Source organism: Lepidochelys olivacea (genome assembly GCF_965140295.1).
Source record: "Lepidochelys olivacea isolate rLepOli2 genome assembly, chromosome: 14".
NCBI lineage: Eukaryota > Metazoa > Chordata > Testudines > Cheloniidae > Lepidochelys > Lepidochelys olivacea.
Genome location: NC_140424.1, coordinates 26,548,538 through 26,570,321, shown reverse-complemented (window position 1 = coordinate 26,570,321; position 21,784 = coordinate 26,548,538). Strand labels below are relative to the sequence as shown.

The following is a 21,784-nucleotide window of genomic DNA, read 5'->3' as shown; positions in this document are numbered from 1 at the left end:
AATCTCTTGTTCCCTAGAGTACATTTTCTAGTCCACTTTTCTAGTCCCATATAATTTTATAGACTCATCACCTGTGGAAGTCTAATACATCTCACTGTCAGGAAGGTTTCCCTAATATTGAGTCTAAATTTTCTTTTCTTAGTTTCATTCCAATAGTCCTACTTATACCCTTGGTGCATCACACTAAACACAGTCTTCCACCCTTCCTATTTCCATTAAAATAAACTAAGTTATCACTTAGCCACACTGTATGTTATTATCTTATTAAATCATTTCTCATTACTAGTTCCTTCATCCCCTTGGTCAGGGTTGGATTAAAGAATTTTGGAGCTTTGTGCACTGTGGAAATCGGGGGCCCCTTATCTTCCTTAAACCCTAGACACAGCATGTGATATACAGTCTGTAAATATGGCAGCGTGGCTCAGTTAGCTTGGCATTGTGCCAAGACTCGAATGATCCAAATGTGTCTATAGAGGGAGAGATATAGACAGCCTTCTGAGAATCAGGGAGAGAGCACCTGTATCCCAATCATTTTCCTCTTGCACCTATTGATTTCAGAGTAGGACCATGGATTTAGTTTCCGGGCTCAGAGTGGAAGTTTTCTGCTCACTGTACAGCCACACAAGTTTGAGCTCAGTCTCCCAAAACTAAAATGAATGTCTGTGCTAGCCAAGCCCAATAACATGGTAGCTTTTCAATGAGATTTGGTTGCTTCCTTTCACTCTTGACAATAAAGATGCCTTCATAACCTCACTTAGGACTTAGCATTGTTTTTTTCACATACTGGACATCAGGAATAATAACTTATCCACCTTTGGGGTCTGTCTACATTGCAATGTAAGCCCAAGGTTAGTAGAACTCGAGTTAGAAGACCTTGGGCCTGTTAACCTAAGGTTTGAGCATCTACACTCATTTGTAACCTCAGTTTAGGAACTGCTGAATCCTGGGTCCCAACCTGGGGCTCCAACGTCTATGCTACATTGTGCGGGACCGAGTTCAGCCACCCATGTCCCAGACTTCTTAGCACCATCCCAAAATGTGGCCACTCTAGCCCTTTGTTCATGGTGCAGTGAACAAAGGAAGTCAGCCTGTGGAGTTGTGCAGTACTTTTGGCAAACTCCCAGAGCATGAGTCCTGTGGGGCAATGTCTACACTGCAAAGCAATAGGGCTTGGACCCTGGGTCCTGGCTTGACTCAGGCTTGGCCCCTCCATCCCCGTGGGGTCCTGGGACCCTGTGTCTGAACCCATGGTTAGTGTGATTTGTGTGTAGACAAAAAGGGGGTTAGGCTTGAGCTTGAACCCTGGGCTTCCTTTCAGTGTAGACATACCGTGAGAGATCGGATCTTGCCACCAGGATTTTCCCAAAATAACCAGATGAGATAACTATTCTAAACTGGTAGAGAAAGTTCAGAGAAGACTTTTAAAAAATTGAATATGAAATATATTAGTATTAATAGATCTAGAATATTTAATTTAAATATACATGGCCATTTATTAAAAATTTAATACCAACTCTCTGTCTCTTCTTTTGCTCTGGAAAACATTTGCTAAGTAAGCTAATTTGCTGGGGTAGATTTATGAAATGGGACTTAGAAATTAACGTGACAGTGCCCAGTTGGCTCTCCAGATACAGGGGGAAAGTTCTCGATGAAAGCAAAACTTGCCAGAGACCATACAAATCAGAAAAGAGCAAGTACATTAGTGCATTGGAAACTGAGTGAGCCTCCTGAGCCACAGATGCTTCGCTGCCTTTGAAAAACAGGCAGGGCTCAGAGAGGAACTCTGCCAGCTCCTCAGGGAAAGGGGCTCTGAGCCTCAGCTGGCTCTGGACACATGTTGGATCCAAATCTATATAAATAAGGGACTGACTCTGAGACACCAATTGTGGGATTGGGCTTCACCAGCCGAGCAAGCAAGCTGGTTCTTTTCCCCTGAGAAGAAGGGTGGACTTGAGTACCAAGATGCCCAGCTCCCAGAACCCAAAGATGACAAAGAGGCAGAAGGAGACATGAACAAGCTGAAGTCCAAAAAGTGACCCAAGAAACCAGACTCCTCCCAGAAGCCTCCTCCTCTTAGGTGTCTCTGATCACCATGGCCATTCGGAGAGCACTAAGAAGAGACCCAGTGCCTAGGGCGCCAGACCTGCCAGTTTATCTGCCCACGGTGCCAAACCTGGGTAGCCTGCAACCCCATACACCTACACCACTCACTGAAGTCTGGCCCAGCCGCCTCCCCCGCCCCCGTCATGACAGCAGGGACAGCCGGGCCAGATTTAATGGGACCCAAAGGGGATTGCCATCTCTGAGAGTCAGAAACACCGGCCACTGATCTCCGATCCCTGGACACACACGCTAGCCTGTCCCTCTTCTTCTTCATATAGACACCCCCCACCAGCCTGACCGCCCCCCTTCTTCTCCTCCCAGGTATCCCCCAGCACCCTGACCCCCCTCGTCCCCTCCCAGGCTTCCCCCAGTCAGCCTGATCCTCCTCTTCCCCTCCCAGACACCCCCTCCAGCCGGACCCTCCTCTTCCCCTTCAAGGTGCCCCCCACCATACCACCCTGACCTCCCTAGCCCATGAGCCCCTAGACCCATCCCCTTCTAGAAGCCTCAAACAGGTAGCTTACTCTACCCTCCCAAGAGCCCCTGCCACCCCACCTTGGTCTCTGCTCCTTACCTCTCCCTGCTTGCAGACTAAAGAATGCAGTGCTTTAAGGCCTATGGACTCTGGACAATTTGCATGGAATTGTGGGAAGTCTTTATTTCCTTGACAATAGTCATGCCAAAAGAATCTGATATATTCAAAGGCCTTGCATGTAGTTAATAAAGGTCTACATCATGTATTGACATTAAAAAGTTGAAGCCTAAAATTATTTTAAAAAAACCCAAAGTATAGTCCTAGCTCTGACATGCAAAGGAACATCCAAATTAACCCTTTGCTGTAAAAATGATCCCCACAATATTCAACAGAGAGGGTTTAGAACCGCCCTGTTTTGTGACGTGATGCATTTGCCCATGCAGCACACAAAACTGCACTGTGTTTCTTTGTTGTCATATTAGTTGGCAAATGTAAATCTAGCCTGGGGTCCAGTGTGTCTCCCAGACCTTTCTCAACATTCCTGTTTCTCAGAGTTCCCCCACCCATCAAGTACATGTACTTTGGTTCATTTCCCCATAGATCTATTAGTTGTATCTTTCCAAAAAGCATCTTGTGTTATTATTTTCCTGCTCATCTTCCTAATCTCTCTGGGTTCCTTTCTATTATTTTTATCCTTGCTGGGTTTTGCAACTCTCCCCATTAAGTATCCTCTGCAAATGTCATTAGTGTGTCATTTCCCCTCTCTTCCTTATTATTCTTAGCAGTAGCAGCGGTAGCAATGCATTCGGTGATGTGTTCAAAATAAAACAAAAATCTTTCAGTCTTTATTCTATTAGCATGAAGCATTCAAGAAGGGATTTCTACTTGGTAATGATCTGACATATGGTAATCTAGAGTGTTTATAGGCATCACATAGAATGGCAGGTAGAGTCTAAGCCATAGAGAGATAAGTTCACCATTGTCAGAAGTATCCCAATTCTCAGGCATAGACTGGTCAAATTTCTACCTTGAAGCAAACACTTATAAGTGTATTACCTGCTTCTGTCTGTAGCCGAGCTCGTTGAGTGCTCAGGTCATTGATCAAGCGCTGGTGCTCCTCTTCCTTTGTCTTAACCTCACTAAGCTGATCTTCCAGAGTGCGGCAAATCTTCTCAAGGTTTGCCTGCAATATGTGAAATGGGCAAAAGGAAAGAGGCTACACAACTGGCTCTGTTGTATTCTGAGATCACACGATCTGCAACTCTCATGGACCACAAAATGCTAGCCAGCATTTAAGAGCGAAAACAGTTCTATAGTAAGGATTTATATCACTAAGACTGCAGGATTATAGAAGATATGCACAACAATAGGTAGTAGTGTGTGATAATGTATTGTCATAAATCATTCAAATATTATCTCACTTGTTTAAATTAAGGAACAGATTGTCAGTTGAGATGCAGAGTCCTTGATTTTTATTTTAAATCATGATTTATTGTGTATTTACTATTCACAAAACTCATCACTTTACAGTGATTAGAGGGAGGGAAGGAAGGGCAAAAGAGAAAAAGACAGGAAAGCAAAAAAGAGTGATGTTGAGATAATTGATCTGACAGAAGTTTTTAATGTTTTTCTTTTATTATTTAAATTTTAATCATTTAATTAAAGTTTCAGTGTAATAATAATTGTGAAGGTCTTTCCTGCTAATGTGGTATTAACCTGGACTAATAAAGGTAGAGGCCTTTGCATTCCAAGTTTCTTTCCTATCAAAACATTGACCATCAGCCTTAGACTTTATTCAACCCTGCCTTTGGTTCTTATCTTATAAACCAAAAGTACCCGTTAGTTATCATTATATTAGTGCCAAAATTACTAAACACCAACTCATAGTAATACATGTACAGCTCTTACCCTTCTTTTACACCCTGCTTACATGTAAAGTTTGATATAATTAAATATAAATCCTCTGTTCTTTTCAGCTGCAATAAGACTTAGGATAAAGACAGCACTTTCAATACACAGCTCTGTACCTTGCCTTTGGAGACAGTCTCCAGGTTACTAGCCAGGTCGTCGATCTCCATCTTCAGTTCACTCTTCTCCTTCTCCAGCTTCTGCTTGACGCGTTGCAGGTTGTCGATTTGCTCCCCAAGCTCTGCCATGCTGTCCACGTGCTTCTTCCGGAGGGCGGCGGCTGTGGCTTCGTGCTGCAGAGTGGCCTCCTCAAGGTCTCGGCGCATTTTCTGGAATTCTGCCTCACGCTTCTTGTTCATCTCAATCTGAACTGCTGTGACTCCACCAGCTTCTTCCAGACGCTCACTGATCTCCTCGAGTTCCCTGGAGAGATCAGCCCGCTGCTTCTCTGCTTTCGCCCGAGAGGCACGTTCAGCCTCTGTCTCCTCCTCCAGCTCCTCAATACGAGCCTGGAGAACAACAGGAAACACTAAGACTGTGGCTTCATTCTGGGGTCTATACCAGTATGGCTATCGGCAGAGTTCTGCTGGCATAACACTATAGAATAGATGCAGGCTACACTGACAACAGGGGATTCTGGTGGCAAGGAAACATCACCTCCCTGAACTAGGGTAGCTACGTCCAAACCCACTGAGAGAAATCTGGGTCCCTGGTACATCATGTTCACTGGGTCCACCTCTTTCCATTTCACTTTACTTACACAGATGTTAAAGATGTTTTGGGGGTCCCTTGAGCTCAGGGCCCTGATACAACTGTCCCTCCTTTCTCCCTATTTTCATCCACCTACATTGACAGAAGCTTTCTTCAACCAACACAGCTGGTGTGCATCTACACTGGGGCAAATCTCTGTCAGTCAGGGATGTGGTTTTATCAAACCCCTGGCCAACATGACTATGTCAACCTAACTCAGACCAAGCCTAAGAAAGATGGCTTCCTTTTAACTGAACTCGTTCTGAAGACCAGAATAGAAAGAATTAATGACTAGCCTGTAACTCTTTGATCTTCTTCTGCAGCTGGATGCCCAGGACTTGCTCATCCTCAATTTTGCTTTGGAGCTGACTGATTTCAAAGTCTTTCCTTTTCACACGGAAAAAAAAAAGTTAGTGCTGGAACAAAATGGATCTGCAGTTTACCCCCTGCAAACCATACCTACTTCTTCAGTTTTTCCTCCAGCTGCTGTTTATCATTTTCTAAATCCATTGTGGATTCCTGGGCCAGCTTCAAATCTCCTTCAAGTTTCCTCTTCGCTCTTTCAAGGTCCATGCGAATCTTCTTCTCTTGCTCCAGCGACCCTTCAAGCTAAACAGAAAAAGGCCATAAATTCTCTGCGAACAAGAGCCTAACATCACACTGGTTTTGTTCTCTCCATATGTTATTGTGCCTACATCGTCCACTTGCTGCTCCAGCTTGGATTTAGCTTTGCTCAGTGTGTTCACTTTGTCCTCTTCTGCCTGCAGGTCATCCAGGGTCTGCTGATGGGCCTCCTGGAGGGCTTTCTTTTCCTTTGTCAGTTTAGCGATGGTCTCATCCAGAACTGCCATCTCCTCAGTGAGGTTTTTCACCTGCAGAGTTGAACAAAGGTAGTTAAAGAAAATGGATACAAAACATTATTGTTTGTGAACCAGCAGTGTCATATTTTAGAAAGTTCGTTAGAGATTCTGCCTTATACCTTGTTTTCTGTGGCATGTTTTTCCTTTTCAACCTTGGCCAATGTTAACTCAAGGTCATCAATGTCTTTCTTCAGCTCTGAACACTCGTCCTCCAGTTTCCTCTTTTTGGCTGTCAGCTCAGCGTTCATCTCCTCCTCATCCTCTGCTCTTTCAGTCACCTCCTTAATTTTAGCTTCAAGTTGGATTTTGGTTTTGATCAGCTGGTCACATCTTTCCTCAGCATCAGCCAAGCCATCAGATTCCTACAGTGAATCCATTATTAGGATCTTTTCTAAAAGGTTTTTTTTTTAACTGGTGTTTATCTCATAATGACTTTTACTGCATCTTTTATAGCATGGAATAGGTATTTTATAGTTATGGTTTTGATGACACTTCCCCTTGTAGTTCATATTATCAGTCACTTAAAATTTTCTGGAAAAAAAAACAACCATTTGGCCTGAAATTTCTCTAATTTCAATACAACTCAGAAATGAAAAACAAATATTTTTCAATTTCTGGCCATAAATGAAGCATCTCTCACCAGTTCATATTTTTGGCAAACATTTTTAGTGCTCAGGTACCTCAAGTATGGCTTAACTGAGAATATAAAATTTGGGGCTAGATCCTGCAAATGGAGCCCATGTCTGCCATATGACTCCACACAGCTGGACCCTGCATCCACACAGAGCCCCGCTGACGTCAGTGAGGCTCCCTGGAGACAGATCTGTATGCAAGGTCTAGCCTTTGCATCAACATAGTGTTCAAACTCAGGCCGAATCCTTCACAGGCCTGGCTGAGAAATAGTGGAGTTAAGCCAGTGCAAAATCATCTGCTGAGTGATTTTTTTAAAGAAAAAACTGAAATGTCCTTAACTTTTTATATACATCCTGTAGCTCATGCTCCAAAATTTTCTCTAAAAGTCATTATTTTCACAGGGACAGATTAAGGCATAGGCACTAAAAGCCTGTATGTAGGGCTTCAACTCTGGAGTCATGTGGCTGCAATAAAACCTCAGCAAACAGTCTGGAAAAAAAGGACGTTTCTAGCCCATGGGGTTATGAAGAACAGTTTGAGGATGTGAGCCAAGTCTAAGTGATGCAGTGACAACTGCCTGAGTTTGCAGACAGCCTAAAACAATAGTTCTGAGAGCAAGGCCATCCGTAGGATTTATGGGGCCACACGCAGTATTATTAAGCTGGTGCCCCTATGCCCGACTTGGGGCCCAGCCACTACCCCCACCCGCGGACTCCCAGAAGATTCCCCCCTCTCCCACCATTCGTATGCAGGAGATGCTGCGGTAGTCTGGGCTCACAGCCCGGTAGGGGAGGGACAGCAAAGGATACTGAGCTGCCCGGCCTGCCTCACAGTGGCAGAGAGTCACAGTTCCCCTCAGAGACCCCTATACCCTCTCCCTCACACAGAACGCGCCGCCCCGGTGCATTCGGCTCTGTGAATACGGCCCCTGCCTAAGGAGACTGCAGCGTGCGCTGGGTGTGCAGGAGCCAACCCGCTCTTACCTGCTGTCCTGGTGGTGCCCCAAATTTTCGGGTGCCCTATGCAGTGTCGTATGCTGCGTATGCCTGAGGACAGCCCTGCCCAAGAGGGCAGAATGGCCCCAGTCATCTCTTTGGGGTTTGAGCTCCAAGCCCTGCTGTTTTGATGGGCTACAGAGACACCGCCCTAGCAGAGGACTGTGTGGGGCCAGAGTGGAAGGGTGCATGGATAGACACCCTGGATAGGGGCGTGTGCAGGAGTAAAAATTTGACTCTTTTGGGGGGGCACATTCTGTGCTCCTCCCCACTGCCCCTGGGCCAGAGGAGCTCGCCCTCCCCTTGGGGCACCACTGAGGACCCTGTGCTCCCCCCTCCTACCCAGCCCGGCCATGGGGTACCCTGTGCTCCCACCGCCACCATCCAGGAACACTGTGCTCACCCCTTGACTGATCCCTTCCTTGCCTGCCCCACCCCCAGAGGCACTGCTCACTATTGGATAAGAGGATTGTCACTGCGTGCCATCTCAGCGCTAACTGGTGGAGGCAGAGAAGGGGGTGGGGTGAGTGAGCTCCAGAGAACCCCAGCTCCTGGAAGAGGGGATCTGGCTGCCCAGTGCTGCAGCAAAGAGCTCTGCATTGCAAGCAGCCCTCCAGCGTGAAACTCAGAGGGCAGGTCCCCACTCCACCCTGGGGGCGGAGGAGCTCACTCTCCCTCCACTGCCCTGGGGCCACCAGAGGAGTTCTGTGCCCTCACCAATTACGGGGGGGCTGTGCCCCTGCTTTTCCCGCCGTGCGCGCATCCTGGCTCAAAAAGCAAGTGCTCGGGGTGCTGCCACCTCTACTTCTGTGGAGAGAGAGAGGGAGCCCTACATCCGCCCCTGCTGCTCCAGAGGAGAGGAGGCCCCTTCTGCCTCTTCTTCTGGGAAACGAGGACCTCAGGCTGCGGCCACTGCTTCTCTGGGAAGGGAGGAGCCCTCTGCCGCTGCCATTTCAACTGTGTGTGTTGGAGGAGTGGGGGGACCACATCACAGGGCTGCGGCTGTGTGGGTGGAGCCATAGACAGCCCCTTGTCATGGTATGTCTGAGGCTCCAGATTGCCTTCATCCAGCCTGGGATGGCAACATCAGTGGCATAATACATTTAAAGGGTACAGCAGATGTGTAAATTCATCAGGGCTTGTGAATACACTGGCATTGTCACACTAAGTTGCCCTGGATGAGGCAGGTGTACTTAAAGAGCATAACTTTGCTTCTCCAAATTTGCTTGCTCTCACCTTGTTTTAGGGCATGACCTGTCATACGTGACTGGGAGTATTGTTATTTATTTATTTATACACCTGTATTTTCTTTTCAATACTTTATATTTTAAACACGGGGAATATTTTATCTTGGCCAAACACTGACCCCAGTGCTATTAATAGGATGCTTCATGGGAAAGTTGCATTTGGAACCTTCAGCTTGGACCTTTCTACTGCGCAATAAGGATTGAATGCATTGGTGATACTCACAGACTGCACTTGGAGCTGCAGGTCGTTTTTCTCTTGCAGGAGGGTCACCATTTTCTCCTCCAGTTCTTTCCTTTTTGCCTCAGACTTAGCAAGCTCCTCCTTCGTTTTCTCAAACTCTTCCTTCATGTTGGCCATCTCCTTCTCAGATTCAGCACTCTTCAGCAAGGGCTTGATCTTGAAGTACAGCTTCATCCAGGGCCAGTGCTTGACATTCATGAACGACCGAACATTGTATTGGATACAGAAGATGGACTCTCTATAATGTAATCAGAATATGTGGTCAATGTTAAAGGCCAGATTCTGCAATGCATTGTGAATATTGTGAGTACCATTTATTCAGCCTCATTTGAGTTCAAATGGGGCCACTCACATGAAAACATACTACTCTAAGGGTTACAGACTCTGGACCTGCTTGAGCCTCAGAAAGTCTAGGGGGAGTAAAACTCCACTGTCGGTCTCCTCAATGTGCATGTTGAACTAAAGTCTTGACTCACGCTCACAAACCGGAATGAACTTTTGCTCCCTCTTTACACATCACATCTGTAACTGACCCACTCCCTCTGATGAGTGTTTTGGAGTCTAAGGGACTCTGAACTGGTGTAACTCACATGCTGAGGAGCCAAAGAGAATATAGCATAAAAAGTACCCAACTGGAAGGTGTAAGTTAAAGTTGGCCACCCCTAGTCTAACACACACTTTATTACACCTTCTTCTTGCTCCTTGGTATACAAGTTAGACTGATTTACACTCCCAGATAGAGCTGGGCAAATAATTGATTAGTTGGTTCACTGGCAGTTCTGAAAAATAAAATTAAAAAAATCAGTTTGGGTTGAACCAAAACTAATGTTGAACCAAAACTAAATGATAGGTATTCTGGGGCTCCTCCTATGGTTGTTTTGTGAATGGCACATAAGTCCCCTTGTGACTCTTGATCGGACATTTTCTTGGGCCTAAACTACCAGCAAATTCATTCATTGTTTTGGTTGACCTAAAACTGCATTTTTCAGCAAATCAATTATTTGTCTGAAAATTTTCATCCAGCTCTACTCCCAAGCACTCACACCTTGATACAGTGGATTAATGAGATCTAAATCAGACGGAGTCCATCCTATAATTTTGTTCATTTCACCCCTGTGGGGTGACACAGACCCAGCAGACATACAGTACATTGCTACCTTCTTTCCATCATTTTCTTGAATTCCACTCTCATCAGGAAGCCACGACACATGGCTTGTGTACGGGTGATAAGCTGTGCCAGTTTATCATCTCTCATCTCCTCTAGAAGACCCAGAAGTCCTGCTTTGAAGAACACCTTGAGGAAGAGAATGTTAAAGACAATCACTTTCATTCTGTACAAAATACAAATAGACGGTGTTTGAATCAGAGTGTTTGTACCTTGGTGTGACCAAATTTATATTGGGTCTGATCAATATCAATGGACCCAAGTAGTTTCTCAGAAGCCTTCTTGCTGTCCATGAACTGTCCTTCTGGAACGGCACTTGCATTTAAAATCCTATATCTGTGGGAGAAAACAAAATATGAAGAAGCTCACATTGCTCACAATTCTGGCCACACTGGCCATGTCTCTGTCACTGCCTTTGTCCTCCCATGAAGCCCCTATTCTGAGGTCCCACAGACAGACCCATCATGAAATTCAGCTTTATGGTATTTAAAGGGCTACATAGTCACCTGACATGGCCACTCCACGGCTCACCCAGCCCCTTCCCCTCCCCCCACACAGGAAAAGTGTGGTATTTTTGCTGCTTTTGGGAGTATACCAGTTTGGTCCTAAATTTCTTCTATACACACAGCATGTGTGGGCACTGCAATGACTACAATAGTTAAAGTAGTTAGAAAAGGCAAGCTATTCCACACAGAGAGAGAATGGAACAGGGATTGGAGGAGTCTGACCTCTGTTTAAAGTCTGCGTAAATGACTCTGCTGGGGAATCCTTTCCTGCAAATTCTGATCCCTTCCAGCACGCCGTTACACCTTAGCTGGTGTAGTACGAGTTCATGTTCCATTGCACCTTAACAAATCACAGCATGAATTAGTACCTTATTGTGCAGCCCAGAGGGAATGGCTGCATCTCACTAAGATCTCTGTACACTGGCTCTTCTTACCGGGTGTCTTCGTTTCATTGGGAATGATGCATCGCACAAAGTGAGGATGAGTGCTTCTCAGATTGCTCATCAGCTTGTTTAAATTCTCCTGTGAGACCGTAAGCAAAGATTTAAGTTAACCAATGTTACACCTATCCAGATATATGCAGATCTGTGCCCTGATAAATACAGTAAAATGTTTATAATGGGATCATGATTTGTAGCAAACTGTTGACCAGTATTTGAAATTCAGACAAATGAGCTGTCAGGTCTTACCAGCTGGAGACATTCTAACCTGTATCTCCCTCCTTCTTGTAATTTTGAAACTTGTTAATAAACTGAAATTAAATAATTAAAAATAGTACAATTGAGCCTATGGGAAATGGCCATTATGACTGGTAGAAGAGACACTGGAATTGCTGAAACATAAGGCAACTTTCAAAAATCTGAGACAAACATCAGAAGTTTATCCTGAACTTAAAATTTAATGGACTGCATGTGAGGATAAAACACAGCCCTGAATGCAGACTCTCCACTGCCCACCACCTCGTCTAGTCATTGACACCTGAACAAAGTGAGTACAAGGTGGGTGTCAGAAACTGCCACTCACGGGAGGGAGCAAGGGAGGGAGGGAGGAATTCTGAATTGGGAGTGTTGTACACCCTTTTTGTACTCCTTTGCACCAGTGAAAGTGACACCCAAGGTGTCAGGCAGGGGAGACTCAGGACGCTTAAGAGGATGAGAAAGGAAGGGAGTGAGAGGCAGAAGGAAAGTGAGACACAAGTGACACACTCGTAACCTTGTCAGCTCTTCAGTTATAATCAGAGACATGAAGGGCGCCTACAGACCCGACCCCATTGCAACATCCACATTTTGGGGGAAGGGCTGCACAGTGTGTGGCCCTGAATCAATTTCCTCTGAAAGGGTAAGTAGAGAGAAGGAACATGTTAAGCCCCATATCAGAGAATGATTTTGTTTTATATCATTTTTCACATTATCCAGAGGCGACAGTGACTCTGGCCCTTATTCTCATGTCGTTAATTAGGCAAAACTCCTAGTGACCTGCCTGGAAGTTTTGTTTGATTGAGGACTGCAGCCCTTTGCTCTTTATGAGCAAGGAAGCTTGTGCATGTCAGAACTAACTGGAAACCAGGCTTTGCAGAATTAAAGGGGGTCTTCTTTCCTCCTTCACATAGAAAAGAGATTTATAATGACCACTGTACTGTACCCTGAAAAGAGCAGAGACGGTCTGGAAAGAAGAACCCTTCTTCTTGCCTCCCTTCTTGCCACCACCACCACTCTCTGAATAATACAAGAAAAGGATGCAATTAAAATGTAAGGATCTCATGAAAATGAACATTTTGCATATTTTTTATTTCTTTAGGAGCCACCTGCTGTGTGTCAAAGAAAATACTGATTTCACAGAAATTACCTGCATCTCCACCATACACGGCAAAGAGCAAAGCCAGTGTTTTCAGTGACGATTTCTGGTACAGCCCAATGACAGTTTCATTCAGGGGATCCTTGTTCTTCTCGAGCCAGCCAGTGATGTTGTAGTCCACAGTGCCAGCATAGTGCACCAGGGCAAAGTGGGCCTCAGCCTTTCCTTTGGCAGGCTTGGGCTTCTGGAAGTTGTTGGACTTGCCAAGATGCTGGTCATAGAGCTTGTTCTTAAAAGACACATCAGTTGCCTTGGGGAACATGCACTCCTCTTCCAGGATGGAGAAAATACCCATTGGCTGAAAGACACAGCAACAGATGAGAAGAGAGAGGAAAAAGAGATATTACAAATCAGCCTCCTAGACAATGTGAGCATCTCTTCGTTGCGTTCAGAAGGGATATTGTGTCAGTGAATGTGCCTTCGACAAGATAAAATTAGGGTAACCTACGTATGGTATCTATCTGTAGGTTTGAAAATAATAAAGATATAGCATATGGAAAATCATCTTGCGTGTCCTAGACAGATTTTCTGTGTGCTAGAGAGTTAAAGTGAATGAAACAGGAATCATTCTAAACTTCTATGTCTAGGGGTGAGGCCATGCAGTTCTTTAGATGTCCTTCAAATAGTTACTGTGTCCAAGTAACTGAAAAGAGTTCTAAAACTTACTCTGTCCTTTTCTTTGTGGAAGTGAACAGTGACAGGGATTGTTGCCATACAGTTATGTGTGGCTGCCTTGTGACCCTATCCCAAAGTTATGGATTGAGGCCTTTTCACAACCAATGTCCAATATATTTATTTAATTATTCAGAGCATATTAAATAATTTACATGCACTTGAGCATGCATTTATTAATTATCTTAAGTATAGCAAAATCCTTTAGACGCTAAAGAACCCTTCAGCACATAAAGCATAAGAACCTTCTCAATGAGCTCAATACAGGCAGCCAAGTCCATCCCAAAGTCAATGAACTCCCATTCGATCCCTTCCTTCTTGTACTCCTCCTGCTCCAGCACAAACATGTGGTGGTTGAAAAACTGTTGCAGTTTCTCATTGGTGAAGTTGATGCACAGCTGCTCCAGGCTGTTGTACTACACAAAGGCAAAAACGGAGATATACCTATTTGTAAAATTCTGTGCACACCTGATATACCTAACAATGGCTCTTCTTTCAACTCATCATGTCTGTGTAACTAACCTGGGCTTCAGTGGGATTCTGAGTTCTCTTCCCTAAAACTAGCCAGATGTTTTGGGATTCGATCCTCAGCTCTTCATAGACATTTCTGAATGTAAGGCCCAGGCTTGTCCAGTTATTTCTGTGCTCTGGGGCCCAGGCCTACTTAGCCATTTTTATGCTCTTGATCATGATCATATATTAGAGTCTGGGCTTGCCCAGATCCTTCTGAGCTCTCAGCCCTCCGGCCTACTAAAACATTTCCAGATACTCGGCTGCAAGCCTGCCTGGGAGTTAGTGAGCTGTCCTCTAGGTGCCATGAACACCTACAATAATTTGCATTAGGTGGACGATAATTTCTTTGCTATTAGGCACCACCTGTTAACAATTTGAAGGCACTTTCAGTGTAGTTGCCATTTCTGCATGTACCAAACAAAATCTACCCAAAAATGAAATCATTGGAGGGTCATACTACTGTGGGAGAAGATCAAGAGACACCTGTTTCTACAGAAAAGTCAGGCTTTTCCAGGAAATTATTTAAATTTTTAAATAATCCTCAAAGTTCTCAGAACCCCTGAGCATCCCTTCCAAGAACCTGCTGTCAAACCTCTGCTCCTTACATCAAAGATCTCAAAGCCAGCAATGTCCAGGACACCAATGAAATACTGTCTGGGCTGCTTGGTATCCAGCTGCTGATTGATACGAATGACCATCCACAGGAACATTTTCTCAAAGACCGCCTTTGCCAGAGCACCCACCGAATTGTGCACCTAAACCAGTAGGAGAGGGACTGGAGTTACCATACAAAGCAGAAGAAGAAACCCGGGTGTGTTAATTCAAACCAGGAGTTCTAGATCACCGATAGTTACCTGCTGCACGGTTTGACCTTTGGTCACATATTCATTCCCAACCTTGACTCGGGGGTAACATAGGGCTTTGAGCAGGTCAGCTGAGTTCAGACCCATCAGGTAGGCAGCTTTGTCAGCCACTAAACAAAGAGTTAGAGGAATGAACCAGTAGCTCAAAAATAGACTTTGGTGTCTTTTATAATTACTAGAAAAGAGCAATGAGATCTGTTCGTGTTTCACCAGCTACCACATACTATTAATAACTCCAGTAATTATGGAGTTTACAGTTTCCTTCATTTCTTTATTTCTCGATTAATTGTTTTGCATTTGATTGAGAGGGTCTGTACATCAAGTGATTGAAAGAATTTGTCAAAAAAAATCCCATATGGTCTGAATAAAAAATATTAAAGGAGAAAGAAGCAGATGAACAGCCAGAATGAAAAGATGATTTTGAAGCTCTTTCTTTGCCACTTTACTGTGCAGCCTGTCTAGAGATTCTGATTTCTGAATGATCAGAATAAAGGACTTAGGTTAGTGGCCATATTCCATGCTGTGCAACCCCACTGGCTTCAACAGGATTACAAAGGGATGTATTTCAGTGCAGCATTTGGCCTAGAAACAAATTAGAATGTCTCTCTTCAGTTTCAAACCATGGCCCAAATTGTGTCCACAGAATGAACATGCAGCTCCCATTGGCATAGGCAGGAACTGTGCATGCCTTCTCGGACAGAATGGAACTTCATGATGTTAAACTAGTATGACTACCCAATGTTGGCCCTCTCCTGCCATCACTTCCCCGCTGCCTGTCTCATCTCATAGCACAATCCAGGGGCTGGTTAGGCAATAAAACACCTACATTGCCCCTTTCATATGCGAAGCTAAGCTGTTTTACAAAGAAGGCCATTTTAGAGATGGGGAGGTTGAGATGCTTACACCTTATGTGTCATTTACACCCATGTGTAGCAGGTATGTTATAGTAGATATGCTATAACTTAGATCAGCCCTTATAGCCACCTCCCCCATGAGTTAGATTGTGCCAACACCCAGCTCAGCACAAGTGATGACTAAGGCTTCATTTTTTTGCTTGTATTATTGAGAGTTTAGCTCAGATTCTGCTAGTACCTTCTGTGCCATCCGGCTCCGCCTGCTCCTCACGCTGCTTCTGCTTGAACTTCATGTTCCCATAGTGCATGACTGCCCCTGTCAGCTTGTAAATGGCCATTTTTTCATCAGAACTGAAGCCCAGAATGTCAATGGCGCTCTGTCAACACAATCATAAAAGATCTAGCACCTAGGTGATTTAGGAGCCAAAGCCCCATTGACTTATGATGGGATTTCAGCTCCTAAAGCACTCAGACATTTTACCCCTTCTCTGGTATTAGTCCCTGTGCTAATTTCTTTGTGCTACTCACATCTGTGGCTATGAGTTCCTCCTGGTCATCGATGCTGGCTACAGTGATCTCACCTTGACTCACAAAGGGGAAGTCATATGGGTTGGTGGAAATCAGAAGCATCTCTGAAAACAAAAATAGATCCCAATTTTTCCCTGCTGCAGTTTGGTCTTTGGTCACATTTTTATTCCAGACCTTGCCTGAGGGTAACACAGGGCTTTAATGGTATGTCTACACTCCATTGTAAACCCTGGTCTGTGGGCCTAATGCCTACAGACTCAGTGTTTCCAAGCTTACGCATATGCATCATGATGCATAGTAAACCCAGGTTTACAATTGAATGACCTAGTTCTCAGAACCATGCTGATGCTTCCATATTGCTCAAAGACCCGAGTCAGACTTTCTGCTTCTGGGGACCCAGGCTTGTGCAGGATCCACACTGCAAAATGACCAAGCTTGGTCCCAAGTCACAGCAGGATTTGAGGTTGGACCTACCGCCCCATGTGGGTCCTAGGAATCTGGCCCTGACGACTTACTAACTCGAGTCAGATAGATTTGAGCGTGAACTGTAGAGGAGGGGTTGGGCTCAAATCTGAGTCTGAGCCTGGGTTTACAATGCAGTGTAGACATGCCCATAATTGCTCATGTAACAAAGCTCATCAGTTGGTGTTACTCAGTGATCAGTTCCACCAAAAGAGTTAAAACGTTTCTTACCAATTAGTTCTGGCTTCTTGTTGGACATGATCTGATAAAATATGTGGTAGCTTCTTTCCGCCTTGAGCTGGAAAGTGACTCTAGATTTCTCCAGCAGATCTGGCAAGACAGGTAAAGTACAATTAGCCACAAGAAAACACCATGAGAAAGAAAGAGAGACAGAGAATTGTGACCCTTAAAGGGAGGTCCCTTACATGTTTCAATGTCAGCAGAAGCCAGTTTCCCTGTGGTGCCAAAGTGGATTCTGATGAATTTACCCTTTAAAGGAAAAAAAAGTTATTTCGTTTAAACCCTCAGAGACAGACTCCAGAAGTGGGATTTGCAAAGCTGCCCTGGGGTCTCTTCCGCAGGTGTGAAAACTCAGCCAACATTTATATTGTCAGTCTAATGGTAGGAACATATATGGCCCATCATTGCTCTTGTGGCTAGGAACAATTTTGTCAAAAAGACTTACAAAACGAGAGGAGTTGTCGTTCCTCACGGTCTTGGCATTCCCAAAGGCCTCCAGCAGGGGGTTGGCGCTGATGATTTGATCTTCAAGGGTCCCCTACAAAGTAACAATTATTGTCAAATTAAGGTCGTTTTAAACCAAATGGCAGCTTCAGAACAGAACATTTAATCCCTTCTCTAGTGACCAACTCACTTGCATTTTGCCTGGCTCTTCCTTCTTTTTCTCCCCAGAAACTGCAATTGTTGCAAAATACTGGATGACACGCTTTGTGTTCACAGTCTTTCCAGCACCGGATTCTCCACTGTCAAATCAAACAGAGAAGCAGAGAACACATCACCAAAGAGTTTCTTCCTGTAATGCACAGCAAAGCCAGCAAAAACCGGAGCAGGGAAATATACATACGTGATGAGGATTGACTGATTCTCCCGATCTGTGAAAGAGACAGAAGCAAAGTGACTTAAAAGAGTTACTGTGAAACATTGAACTCACTGAAAACTGAATGAAACAAATAAGTGCTGGGATTTGCAAAGGGGCCTCAGGGCATCAGGCAACTAACTTGGATACTTATACCCACTTCCCTTTCACAGAATATCCTCTTACAGAAATCTGATGAAGCTACTTATATCTCTGGACAGCAAAGGGGTATGTAGAATAACGACCTGATCCTCAATTTATAACCATCTGCATAGCATCAGTGCAAAAAGAGTGCAAAGTGCGTGTGAATTATCACACAAGGTGTAAGGGAGTGGAGAATTCTGATGCACCACTTTGCACAAGTGTAAATGACACACACGATGCAAAGTCAGGAAGAATCAGGCTTCCTGAGAACAGAGTGTCATGATTTTTTACAGTTCTTCTTTGGGCCCAGCTAGAGCCAGAATGTGCAGACGCAGATATGGACATTCTGTACTTTTTTCCATTAACCACACGCTTGTGAACTTCCAAAAAGTTCTCTGAGAGCTGGGCTAATGTTTGGGTCAGGTTCAGTTTGTCTTTGGATGAATTCCTGTTTGCACATTGCTAGTTTTGAATGTTTTTGGTGTCTTTAGCTGCATGTCATATTTCCCGGAAAGAAGATTGTGATTCCTCATATGAAATTTTCACTCTATAATCACTTTTCAGGAGTTGAGCCACTCACCAGTTAACATGAACTGATAGGCGTTGTCAGAAATGGAGAAGATGTGGGGAGGGGCCTCTTGACGTTTTTTGCCCCTGTAGGCAGACACAACTTCTGGGTTGTACACTGGCAGCCACTTGTAGGGGTTGACAGTGACACAGAAGAGACCCGAGTAGGTCTGAAAGAAAGGGAGATAACGTGATGGGGTTCCACATGATTTAGTGTAGCTGTTAGTTTGGAAGTCCAGGAAAGACATCAGCCTGTACTTACATAGATCATCCAGGCTGCATAACGCTCTTTGAGGTTATACAGGACAGCAGGTTCATGGAGATGGGTCATCATTGCCATGTCCTCGATTTTATCATATTTGGGAGGGTTCATGGAGAAGATTTGATCTTCCTTAACAGTCACCGTCTGGAAGGAAAGAAGAGACCCTTTTCTATCAGCTAAGAACAGAGGAGGAACAAAATGCTGTTCCTTATTCCTTGTTTTTACTCACTTCTCCTTTTTCAGGCTTGACTGTGACCTTCCCTCCTTCCCGGCTCTGGATTATGCCTTTCACATAGGATTCCTTGGGATGCACCACAAAGACTGAATTCTTAGCATCGAAAGGCTTGTTCTGGTCCTCAATTCTCTCCTTCTCTGTCTTTCGGAGGAAAGGAGCTGCCACCCCAAAGACGGCCATCTCAGCATCCGACGACATGGCTGCGGTTTATCTAGGGCAGCTCAGCAGTGAGTTCTGTTGGGGAGAAAATGTGTGACATTGATTCACGTGCTGTTCATTTTGAATACTCTGCCATGTCAGTTTCTTACACTTGTTTAACTGGCCACGTCACTACCAACTGCCCCTCCTGAGATCTGAGTGAGAGGCTTTCCCAGCCATTTAGATCCAGACTCTAATTTTGGGCCTCTATTATCACACTGTTAATTTATTTATACCTTTCCTAATCTATAGAACCAGAGGTCCTGCAGTTCCAGTGGGATGCACACCATTGTCCACCCAGCCATTGTCCACATGCACACCATTGTTTATAGCAACAACGTAAGTAGATCCCTATATGAGGGACCAGGAAGAGCCAAAAACAAAGCAGGAATTTTGAAAGCCCTCTTAGGTCCTCTTTCCTGGGTACATTTTAGTGTGTTGTGGTTACAATGAAAGGGTTGTTGGGAGCACTGGAAAGTGGGCGTGGGGAGAGGGACAAGATAGAGGCTGCTATTGTCAGTGCTTTCTTGCATTGAAAAATAAAGATACTGGTTTTGATATAATTTAAGCTTTTCATTCAGGATTCCAATCTCCATCTTATAAGTATGACCTCCCTTCTTTGTATTTGATTTTGTATTTGGCTATATTAAAACACAAGTTGTTCAAATGAGCTAAGCTTTACAAGTGATCCAGTGTAGTCTATATAACTGACCTGTCATCATCATTTGGCACTTCACCAATTTTAGTGTCATCTGAAAACTTGAGCATTGATAAAGAGATTGGATAGCATAGGGCCATAAGCAGCTCCCCCTGAGCCTCCATTAGAAATCTGCCAATGGATGATCATCTTACATTTACAATCACTTCTTGAGATCTATTAGTTAACTAGTTTTTATTTCTTAATGCTTTTTTTGTTTTATCAGAATGTCATGTGGGACTAATTCAAGTGTTTTACTGAAGTCTAAGGACATTATGTGAACAGAGTAACTTTTATCAACCAAATTCATGATCTCTTAAAAAAATCACACATTTGTTTAGCAAGATCTATTTTCCATGAGACCTCATTGATTGGAATTAATTAATCTTAATTAATTAATTATATGGCTTTACTGACTGCATTCCATACCAGCTTTTCCATGATTTTGCCTGGGATCCATGTTAGGCTAACTCATATGTGCCGGAACTAGGGGTGCAGGGGATGTTGCAGCAACCCCTGGCTTGAAGTGGTTTCCATCATATACAGGGTTTACAGTTTAGTTCAATGGCTCTCAGCACCTCCACTACACAAATTGTTCGAGCCTCCCTGGGCTAACCAGGTCATCTTGTTTATCCTTTTTAAATATTGGCACAACATTGGCTTTTTTTCATTTCTCTGGAATTACTCCAATGTTCCAAGATTTGTTAAAAATCATCATTAGTTGTTCAGCCAATTCTTTTAATACATTTGGGTCCAAGTCATCCAGTGCTGCCAATTTCAGAATGGTTACTTTAATAGTTACTCTGTCTGCCTGCCTCTTCCATGCCAGTTAATCAAATATGATCAATATGCCTTTATTTGCCATTACTCCTTTTATAGTTTCCTTATTTAACTATACGGTACATTAGTGGCACTGTCAGACTGGTCAAGGAGTCAGTGTGAAAGGGCCACCAGCTGCCTTAAACGCTGCCTGAAATCCTCTTCTGAAGGCATTTTTACACATATAGTATCTAAGTGCCACTCACTAAGCTACTCTGCACAGTAAGAGTTGAAAACTTGATTAGCATTTACCAGAGAAATGTGTCTCTCTTTTAGCTGGGGCACGATTATTGTCAGTGATGTTTGGGGTGTGGGGAAAAAGCAAATCCTGGATACATGTTCATTAAAAGAATAAATTTATTCTGTGGACAAATAATTAAATTCTATCCCCTGGAGGGTCTCCTCTGTTGGGCCACTCTGTCCTGGTTTATTAGGGACCTACGAGCTGAGGTGTCGGAGCTCACTGTGTACAATTACGTTGTGATGTGTGTATTCAGGAGAGGTATCTCAGAGAGGGCACTGGCCAGCCCAGCGTTAGTGGTCAGTGACTTCAAGTCCAGCCACTTTGGAGACCTGCCTGTCATGGGCAAGAGAGCCCAAGCGCAATATACAGTGCATTTACACAATGGGCATAGATATTAGGGGATACAATGACTGCCTATTGAGCTGTATAGAAATCCCACCCTAGAGGGTCACTCACCCTCCCCTGGGAATTAGCAAATCAGGATCTTACCTCTTTCGTGACACCAGATGGCTAGTATGCAGACTGGAAGCTGGTCAGTATTCTAAAATAGAAATAGAAATTCCCTTCTTATTGCTGCATGAAACTCCAGTGATAAATTGGAGATTGAAAAGGTATGGGTGCCTCGAAAAGTAGATTTAAAAGTCCTGCTGTCATAGGCAATCCCTCCTGGAAATGAGTGCTCGCGGCAGCAGGAATGCAGTGGGATGTGCGGAATGCAGAGTGGGCTCCCCCTCCCTTCAAACCAAAGTCCCTTACACTCTTACCGTAGAGCTTTCTGTGAAAGGACAAGACAGACTGGTCCCAGGGGCTTTTATAGGGTGTGAGCTGCAAACACAGCAGTCGCCTCCTCTTTCTTGGTCAAAATATTTTCGGCAATCCTGTCTCCTAACCTA

At 44.3% G+C, this 21,784-nt stretch overlaps 1 protein-coding gene across 2 annotated transcripts in view; it reads right to left on the bottom strand.

Annotated features, from left to right (window-relative positions):
- The window catches only part of LOC311531210 (myosin-1B), a 28,895-nt gene extending 7,325 nt beyond the window's left edge, over positions 1-21,570 (bottom strand). For both annotated transcript variants that reach the window (XM_084648413.1, XM_084648414.1), the window contains exons 1-27: positions 21,381-21,570; positions 18,928-19,167; positions 18,699-18,842; positions 18,450-18,606; positions 17,714-17,741; positions 17,504-17,612; positions 17,315-17,407; positions 17,055-17,118; positions 16,861-16,959; positions 16,168-16,271; positions 15,878-16,016; positions 14,777-14,895; positions 14,528-14,677; positions 13,655-13,825; positions 12,729-13,035; positions 12,525-12,598; positions 11,318-11,405; positions 11,106-11,223; positions 10,590-10,713; positions 10,370-10,506; positions 9,195-9,450; positions 6,216-6,458; positions 5,932-6,108; positions 5,700-5,845; positions 5,533-5,623; positions 4,606-4,995; positions 3,635-3,761 (exon numbers count right to left, since the gene is read on the bottom strand). In XM_084648413.1, coding sequence (XP_084504539.1) covers positions 3,635-3,761; positions 4,606-4,995; positions 5,533-5,623; positions 5,700-5,845; positions 5,932-6,108; positions 6,216-6,458; positions 9,195-9,450; positions 10,370-10,506; positions 10,590-10,713; positions 11,106-11,223; positions 11,318-11,405; positions 12,525-12,598; positions 12,729-13,035; positions 13,655-13,825; positions 14,528-14,677; positions 14,777-14,895; positions 15,878-16,016; positions 16,168-16,271; positions 16,861-16,959; positions 17,055-17,118; positions 17,315-17,407; positions 17,504-17,612; positions 17,714-17,741; positions 18,450-18,606; positions 18,699-18,842; positions 18,928-19,131 — 3,859 coding nt within the window. In that variant the 5' untranslated portion in view covers positions 19,132-19,167; positions 21,381-21,570. The remainder of the gene's footprint in view (positions 1-3,634; positions 3,762-4,605; positions 4,996-5,532; positions 5,624-5,699; positions 5,846-5,931; positions 6,109-6,215; positions 6,459-9,194; positions 9,451-10,369; positions 10,507-10,589; positions 10,714-11,105; positions 11,224-11,317; positions 11,406-12,524; positions 12,599-12,728; positions 13,036-13,654; positions 13,826-14,527; positions 14,678-14,776; positions 14,896-15,877; positions 16,017-16,167; positions 16,272-16,860; positions 16,960-17,054; positions 17,119-17,314; positions 17,408-17,503; positions 17,613-17,713; positions 17,742-18,449; positions 18,607-18,698; positions 18,843-18,927; positions 19,168-21,380) is intronic.
- Positions 21,571-21,784: the final 214 nt, after the last annotated feature.